General features: G+C 46.7%; 1 protein-coding gene across 2 annotated transcripts; it reads left to right on the top strand.

The window, feature by feature from the left end:
• The first annotated feature begins 3,870 nt into the window (after window positions 1-3,870).
• On the top strand, window positions 3,871-8,370 carry LOC123445166 (DEAD-box ATP-dependent RNA helicase 30). 2 transcript variants are annotated; one of them, XM_045122116.1, is made up of 10 exons: window positions 3,878-4,103; window positions 4,183-4,610; window positions 4,735-4,914; window positions 4,999-5,160; window positions 5,243-5,397; window positions 5,488-5,580; window positions 5,771-5,856; window positions 5,965-6,191; window positions 7,702-7,935; window positions 8,024-8,370. In XM_045122116.1, the coding sequence occupies exons 1-10, from the start codon at window positions 4,045-4,047 to the stop codon at window positions 8,122-8,124; spliced, it is 1,725 nt and encodes a 574-aa protein (XP_044978051.1). In that variant the 5' UTR covers window positions 3,878-4,044; the 3' UTR covers window positions 8,125-8,370. The 2 variants fall into 2 exon arrangements, 1 of the variants encoding a protein (XP_044978051.1); XR_006631058.1 differs by lacking the exon at window positions 8,024-8,370 and having other exon boundaries at window positions 3,871-4,103; window positions 5,965-6,335; window positions 7,702-7,729.
• Window positions 8,371-8,619: the final 249 nt, after the last annotated feature.

Below are 8,619 nucleotides of genomic sequence, written 5' to 3'. Positions count from 1 at the left end.
TCGCTATTGTTGTCGCTTCTGCTACTGTTACCATTGCTACTATTGCTATCACACTACTTTGCTACTGATACTTTGCTGCAGATACTAAGTCTTTCAGGTGTGGTTGAATTGACAACTCAACTGCTAATACTCGAGAATATTCTTTGGTTTCCCCTTGTGTCGAATCAACAAATTTGGGTTGAATACTCTACCCTCGAAAACTGTTGCGATCCCCTATACTTGTGGGTTATCAACGGTTGCTTTCTACGTTTCTCTTTGGTGCACTTGAGTCGTAGGAAAGTCGTACTATTAAGAGGGGGTCCGTGTCGGAAAGGTTGGGTGGAATCATCACGTAGACAGTTAGTGCACCACCTTTACCTTGCTACAATGGAGCTCCATTCCTTTCTTTGATGCTTATGCAAAAGGGCCAGTGGTAGTACCGGTGACACAACGGTAGTACCGCTCTAAGAGCAGTAGTAATTTTTTACTACCGCTCCAGAAGCGGTACTACCGCCCTCTGGACGGTAGTAGTTTGTTACTACCGCTCCGACAGACTTTTTCACATACTTTTCCACCCACAGTAGTAGGCACGGTAGTATTTTATTACTACCATGGTGGTGAAATGTAGGGCGGTAGTACCGCTTGGCTATTGCTGTGGTGGGTGGGTAACAGTTGGATTTTACCCCCCACTATATATAGGTGTCTTCTTCCTCTAAAAGCTCACCTCTTACCTCTCCAAGCTCCATTGTTACTCCATAAGCTTATTCTTCCCCGATCTCTCTCCCTAGCCAATCAAACTTGTTGATTTTCTAGGGATTGCTTAAGAGGGCCTTGATCTACACTTCCACCAAGATATATTTGATTCCCCCACTAATACCTTGCTGATCTTGTTACTCTTGGGTGTTTGAGCACCCTAGACGGTTGAGGTCACCTCGGAGACATATCCCATTGTGGTGAAGCTTCGTGGTCTTGTTGGGAGCCTCCAAGCTCTATGTGGAGATAGCCCCAACCTTATTTGTAAAGGTCCGGTCGCCACCTTCAAGGGAACCAATAGTGGAATCACGGCGTGAAGAGAATGCGGTCGCCCTAGTGGCTTCTTGGGGAGCATTGTGCCTCCACACCGCTCCAACGGAGACGTACTTCCTGTCAAAGGGAAGGAACTTCGGTAACACATCCTCGTCTCCACTGATTCCACTTGCGGATATCTCTTACCTTTACTTTGTTCTTGTTATTGTTGCGGTGTATTCTTTATTTGCACTTGTTATCCTTGCAGTTAGCATCATATAGGCTGCTCACCTAGTTTTTCACATAGAGAAACTTTTGTTGCCAACGCTAATTTGTTAAGACAAGCTAAAAATTGGTAGTTGCCTATTCACCCCCCTCTAGTCAACCATATCGGTCCTTTCACTATGCCTGTTGGGCACCTCTCCATTCTTGCTCGAGATTGCTTCTAAAATCGGTATGTTGCTCCCAATACATTTCATATCGGAACAATTTTTGTTTGAAAGAGGTTGTCGGTGGTTCTGTAAGCTGCAACCGAATAGGGCAGTGATCCGAGGAAGCACTAGTCTCATGATGAAGTTTTGCCATCGGGAACATCACGTTCGAGTCATTGTTTGCAAGAGCTTGGTCCAGCCATACATGACAATACACCCCTCCTGTTGTTTTCTTTTCAAAGGTCCATGATCGTCCTTGGTAGCCGATGTCTGTGAGTTCACAAACGTTCGTAGCTTCTGTGCAGCTTGCAATTTGAGAGCTCCGTCTCTGTCCCAAACCCACATGTTTGTGGGCATGCAGAACCTCATTAAAGTCTCTGATGCACATCCATGGCAGCGGGCTTACCGATGCTAGGGATTTGAGGAGATCCCATGTTCTATAACGCTCACTAACCTGGGCCTCACCATACACACATGTAAGCCTCCAATCAGCATAATCCAGAGATGACACGGTAGCATCTATATGGTACTCAGAGTAGCCTAAAACTGCAATATTTATACCATTATTACAAAACATACCTAGCCCGCCGCTTCGACCGGAGCTACTAATTGCATATGCATTATCAAAGCCAAGAGTGCTAGCTAAACTTTCGACACGCGCCTTTGAAATTTGCGTTTCAACAATACAAAGCACGACCGGGGCAAATTGCTTCGCAAGATCGCGAAGCTCTCGAATTGTCGCGGCTTTGTCCGCAGCACGAGAATTCCAACATAGGATATTCAATGCGTCTGGCGATCCTCCACGCGGGAGGTCGCCGATATCGCATCATTGTTCTTATCAAGAGCCAGACCCTTCCTTCCATTGTTTCTTTCTCAGACTGCTGTTCTTGCCTTCTTGGGTTCCTTGATTGAAGACGGGCTTGGAGGGACCTCCAAAGGCATGATAGCTAAGACAGTCTTTGATGCGCTTGTAGAGCCATGGTTAACAACAACCTAATTTTTTGCAAGGCCAGCGCCTCTTTTCCTATTCATGTCCGCTTCGACCATAGTTGTGTCTAGAGCATCATTTGGCTTCCCCTTCGGGTCAATATCCATGCTTTCTCTTGCCCACTGAGATGGGTCTTCATCCACATCCAGATCACGCCTTCCACCAGGGTACGACCCCTGGCCACCTCACGGGCCTCCCTGGCGTCCACCACGCCGTCCTCGGCCTCAACCAGGGCCACACCCATTCTCATGAATCAGGAAGTCCTCGGGTCATTGAAGACCAGTGCCGACAGAGGGTGAATTCCGCTGTTGTGTTCTTTAAAGAGATGACCTAGCATCCCACAAACAACACACCAATATGGTAATTTTTCATACTTTACTCTATAGATATGGCGCTTACCATCACAGACCATTGACATAGCATTCTTCAACGGCTTCGTGACATTGATGCTAACCCATACACAGTAGAAGTTGCCCGGGAAGTCTTGTGAAGGAGACTTGACAAACACTATCACGCCTACCTTGGAAGTGAGAGCTGAGACTAGATGGGCATAAAAGATCAGGCACATCATGTATTTGAATCCAGATATCGATCATGTCAGGTCTGATCATCAATGGTTTTGTCACTCCATCATACGGTTTGAGAATCACCGCATCACCACAAAAGTGCCATGGACCATCCTCTATAATTCTCTCCCAATGCCCAAGACATGAGAATTGAATCGTGTAGAGATTGTCTTCCAGCGGTCTGAATTTCGCTTCTTGAGTTAGGTCCCAAGCCGATCTCATGTTCTTGTAAAACCAAGTTTGACTGTAAGTCTTCTTAGTGTGAACCCTGGCTAGTACCACCCATCGAGCTGCCTCCTTTGACGCTTCCTTCTCGTCAAAGATGACGTCGTCCAGATCCTCCTCCCTCAGTCCAAGCTCTTGCATCATCTTCTCAATCTCGTCGCCCTCCCTGGAGCCAGAAGCACCGCCAAAAGCCATGTTACGTTTCTTGCCCGATGAGATTTGATCGAGACTTGAAGATTTAACCCTAAACCCTCCACCTCTTCCACCTAAAAGAACCCCCAAAACCCTAGCGACGAAGATCACCAGGGCAGAGGTTGACGGCAGGGACAGCCAGAACCACTCAACGGCGGCAAATCGCCCCCGAGAGAACCACAAACCCTAACGAAAGGGAAAAAATAGTTATGGCTCAGGCTCACGTCACGCTTAGCCGCGCGCGAGTGTGCCTACCATACCTGGTCCATGCCACGCAAAGCCCAAGATATTTCCGTCGAGGCAGGCTGAGAGTTTGCCCAAGCCCGCGACGTCAAAACGCAATAGCACCACCCGGCCCGTCCACGCGCGGCGAGTTGCGTGAGGGACTTGTTGTGCTCGGACCGGGACCCGCAGTCGGCAGACGATTCTGATTTCTGATACGTCGGCCACGAAAACCTAAAAGCCCCCCATCCCGTCCCGTCCCGTCCCCACACGTTGCCGCACCCACCATCAAAAGCAAACCCACCGCCCGCAAGCGCAAACGCACGCCTCCACCCGCCGCCTCGTGCCCGACAGATCCACTCCTCCAAATCCACCCTCCGCGAGCGCTCGTCCTCGGCGTCGATCTCCGGCCAGCCCAATCCCCCGCGCGGCCGCCATGAATCCCTACGCCGACAACCGCTACGCCGACCCCTCCTCCTACCGCGACAGGCGCAGGTACGTGACCCCCCTTACCCAACCCTAGCCCGCGTGTTGCTCGCGGATCTGATCTGACGCGGTTGATTTCCCCGTGCAGCGACCTGGCCGCGGCTCCCATACTCGCCCCGCCGGTCCCCGTGGTCGCCGCGCAGAACCCCTATGCCGCCCCGTACACGCCCATGGCCGCCCCCGTCGGTGGCTACGGCCAGGGCGGCGGAGGCTATGGTGGAGGCATGGGATACGGCGGTAGGGGCAGAGGCGGCGGTGGCGGTGGACCAGGCGGCTTCCGTGGCGGCGGTGGGAGAGGTGGCAGCAACGGGAGGGACGGGCTCGACTCGCTCTCCCTGCCCAAGCCGGACTTTCGGGGCCTTATACCGTTCGAGAAGAGCTTCTACGTGGAATGCCCCGCCGTGCAGGCCATGTCGGAGACGGAGGTGGCGCAGTACCGTCAGCTCCGGGATATCACCGTGGAGGGCCGGGAGGTGCCCAAGCCTATCCGCTTCTTTCACGAAGCCAACTTTCCAGGTATGCAGTACTAATTCGAAGCATGGTGTTATTCTAGCTGCCTGCTGCTTAAGCTGGGAGTGCTGCAGCATGCCTTGGATGGAGATGAACATGCTTGTGTGCCCTTTTCACTATGTTTGAACAGATTACTGCATGCAAGCGATCGCCAAGTCCGGATTTGTGGAACCAACGCCTATCCAAGCTCAGGGTTGGCCGATGGCTTTGAAGGGCAGGGACGTGATTGGTATTGCAGAAACTGGATCTGGGAAAACACTATCTTACATTCTACCTGGTTTGGTTCATGTTGGTGCACAACCTCGACTCGGTATGTTCCTGTTGTTGCATTATGTATGCTAAATTGTTGATAGATGTGATCCATCTTGTTGATTAATGATTGCAATGGATGCAGAACAAGGTGATGGCCCAATTGTCTTGATCCTTGCTCCAACAAGAGAACTGGCTGTTCAAATACAGGCAGAAGCTACAAAGTTTGGATCATACTCGAGAACTAGAAGCACATGTATCTACGGTGGAGCACCTAAGGGACCACAAATACGTGACCTCAGGAGAGGTATTTAGTACCTCTACATACTTCATTTTGAGAATATAATGATTTCGAATCTAACTCTGTTGTCTGTGATCTCTATTGCTAGGAGTTGAAATCGTCATTGCAACACCAGGTCGGTTGATTGATATGCTGGAAGCTGGTCACACAAACCTACGTCGGGTTACATACCTTGTGCTGGATGAGGCAGACCGTATGCTTGATATGGGTTTTGAACCTCAGATTCGGAAAATATTAGCACAAGTAAGTACTACCAGAACTGACTACCAAATCTTTTGATTTAGTCCTGTTTCCATTTATGCTTATGGTATTGCATGCTTTTGCTGTTGATAGATCCGTCCAGACAGGCAAACCTTGTACTGGAGCGCTACATGGCCGAGAGAAGTTGAAACGTTGGCTAGACAATTTCTGCAGAACCCTTACAAGGTGATCATGGTTTCTGCTGTTGTTGTTATTTACAATCCTTCTGTGATCTTTAATAATTCAAAAAGCGCCAATAAGGCCAAACCTTGTACTGGAGTGCTACGTTGACGGGTGAATTTGGAACGTTGGCTAGACAATTTCGTTTATCCTGCTGTTTAACATTTTGCATTTAAATCTATGCTATGCTATGCAGGTAATGATAGGAACAGCTGAACTTAAAGCTAACCATTCCATACAACAAATTGTTGAAGTTATCTCGGATCATGAAAAGTATCCCAGGTCTGTACTACTCACATCCTATCTATAGTACACTAACTGCAATTCAGTCTAATAATTACTGAACTGACATGACAATATGTGTATTTGTTTCCACTTCTTTTCTCACAGGCTAAGTAAGCTTCTATCTGATTTGATGGACGGGAGCCGAATCTTAATATTTTTTCAAACAAAAAAGGAATGTGACAAGGTCACTCGGCAACTTAGAATGGACGGATGGCCAGCATTATCTATACATGGTGATAAAGCTCAGTCTGAAAGGGACTATGTTCTGGCAGAGTTTAAGAATGGGAAGAGTCCTATAATGGCTGCCACAGATGTAGCGGCACGTGGTCTTGGTATGGTGACTTGTTTGAATATTAGGATTATGTTATAGTTCCAAGTGCTCAGGGATGATAAGTCGGAGGGCTGTTCAGCTGCTTTTGGTTGAGTGAACTGAACTTGTGGGTTGGTGGTGTATGCGAGGTGCTATCAAGTCAGAGGTAGATCATCTTTTCCCTCCGTTTGCCTCACTTGAGCGTAAGCAATTGGCAGTGTTACCAGGGACTTCAGTTTCCGTCTATCATGGTGACCAAGTTGTCTACGGTTTAGAGACCTGTTAGACCTGTGGGCTTTGCATTTGAGGGAGATCCTTAACTTAGTTTTAAATAGGGCAATATCCTACTGTCTCGAGTATTTTGCTTCTGTTAGTTGATTTTTTTAGCATCTTCACTTCAGCATCTACTATTATTTAATATGCATCTTAATCGGTTTCTAACTATTCCTGGAAGACATCTTCCTGTAAGCATTGCTATAAATATTTTTTGCTGTCTTTTACGGTAAGTGCCATCCTTTACATATCTTACAAACTGTACCATCTTGGCTAACTAGTAGTAGTCTATTTTTTGCATCTTAATAGCCTTCCAACTTTCATTTCATTGATCTCTTGATATAATGTTGGTAATAATTCAGAATGAGCATATACCAACATGCCAAGTTATTATGATTAGGGCACTCTCAACGCATCATATCTTAAGTTCAATCATGTACATTAAATTATGTGTTTAGATACAACTTCTCTAATGGCTTATATCTTAGTGTTGTATCTAGAAGTGCTCTCATTTAATATGTTTTGTTAGAGAAAAGTGTTAGTTGGTGTAGTTTCGGTGCTACGAGCTATATGTAGATTAAGATAGGTTAAATTTCTCTTTCCGCATGAAAAGTGCCAAATCAGTTTTTTGGCTACACACCATGGAGCACTGTGACTGCCCTTATTGGAGTGAAGCAATAAAAGTGCTCACACAGTATGACTTGCATAGGTAATCAGGATAATTTGTTCATTCTTATAGAACTGTAAGGATCTCCCTGCCCCCCTCCCCCTCAGACTTATTGTCTGCTTATTATAAGTGCCTTGACTGTCGGTATCACTGCCAATTGGTCTAAAGATGGTTTGTAGTATTGTCATTGAAATCCTCAAGTTGACCTCTGATGAAGCACCTAAGCATTGCGGCCTGTGTTGGATTGTTGTGGGTGACAGATTTGTTCTGGTTCACACGGATATATGGTGTTGGTACATTATTGTATAAAAGTCACGCTCTGTAAAAAAGGCGGAGAGTTTAAGCACCATCAATTCCACATCCAGCAGTGATTGATACCCAGTTCAGTTCTGCAGCCCCTTCGACTTGTGTTAGTTGTAGATGTTGAGAGTGAAGCCTTGTGCAGTGTTCTTTGGATCTTGTCTAAGCCATGTGCTACCTTTCTGTGGAGATCGACAATGTTGATGCCCAGTGTGGTCCGCACTGGTATTCAGGAATCAGGGCGACGCTTTTATCTTGTTTTATACTGATGATGGTCTTGTTGATTTTGCAGATGTGAAGGATATTAAGTGCGTGATTAATTTTGATTTCCCGACAACTATCGAAGATTATATTCACAGGATAGGTCGAACTGGCCGTGCTGGTGCTACTGGAATGGCCTTCACGTTCTTCACCCATTCCAATTCAAAATATTCAAGGAATCTCGTTAAGATCTTGCGTGAAGCTGGACAGGTTGTGAATCCAGCGCTAGAAGCTATGTCCAAGTCAGCTGGTTCCATGGGAGGAGGTACCAACCCAAATGTTCTCAAGTAAATTGTTGCGTAATTTGCCTTGTTTGATTCTCTTTTGCTAATTTGTTCTTGTTCTGTATCCAGGAAGTAATTTCCGGTCAAGGGGCCGAGGTGGGTTTGGTGGTGGTGGGTATGGTGGTAACCGTTCTGGATCGAATTCCATTCCAGTACGTAGAAGATACTAAGAAAGAAGATCCATTCTCATGCTGGAGAAGACAGAAAGATGAAGTTTTATCTGCATACATTTAGGCATTAAATTAAATACATTTTTTGGGGGAATTTCTTTGAAATCCTGCAACTGGTAGAAGATCGAAACAAAGTTCTTAATATTTTTGTACTGGGGCTCATATGAAAAGGAACTCATGTATCAGCGACTATAGATTACGATAGTCCAATCGAAACAGTGAACTAAGCATGTATTTTGTGTCTAATTGTCGGAGATGCCCTTTGTGTTGCTTCTACATTAGTCGTCCCTGTGTTTGCTTCTGTATCTCTCTGTATCTGAAGGGCTCTCCCATATCCAACCGAAGTCGAGGTTCCATGCGTCTGAATTAAGGATGCGTCAATGTTAGGACTCTTGGCCTGTCCCTCCCCCTTTGCTCTTTGCTTTGTACGCCCTCTTAGAGCATCTCTACCCGTTTGGCTGGCGAAAGCCTTTTTGCTGTTGCGCTGGTGCTTTT

This window comes from Hordeum vulgare, chromosome 3H, assembly GCF_904849725.1.
Source record: "Hordeum vulgare subsp. vulgare chromosome 3H, MorexV3_pseudomolecules_assembly, whole genome shotgun sequence".
In the NCBI taxonomy this organism is placed as follows: domain Eukaryota; kingdom Viridiplantae; phylum Streptophyta; class Magnoliopsida; order Poales; family Poaceae; genus Hordeum; species Hordeum vulgare.
This window is presented reverse-complemented; position numbering and strand designations above follow the sequence as displayed.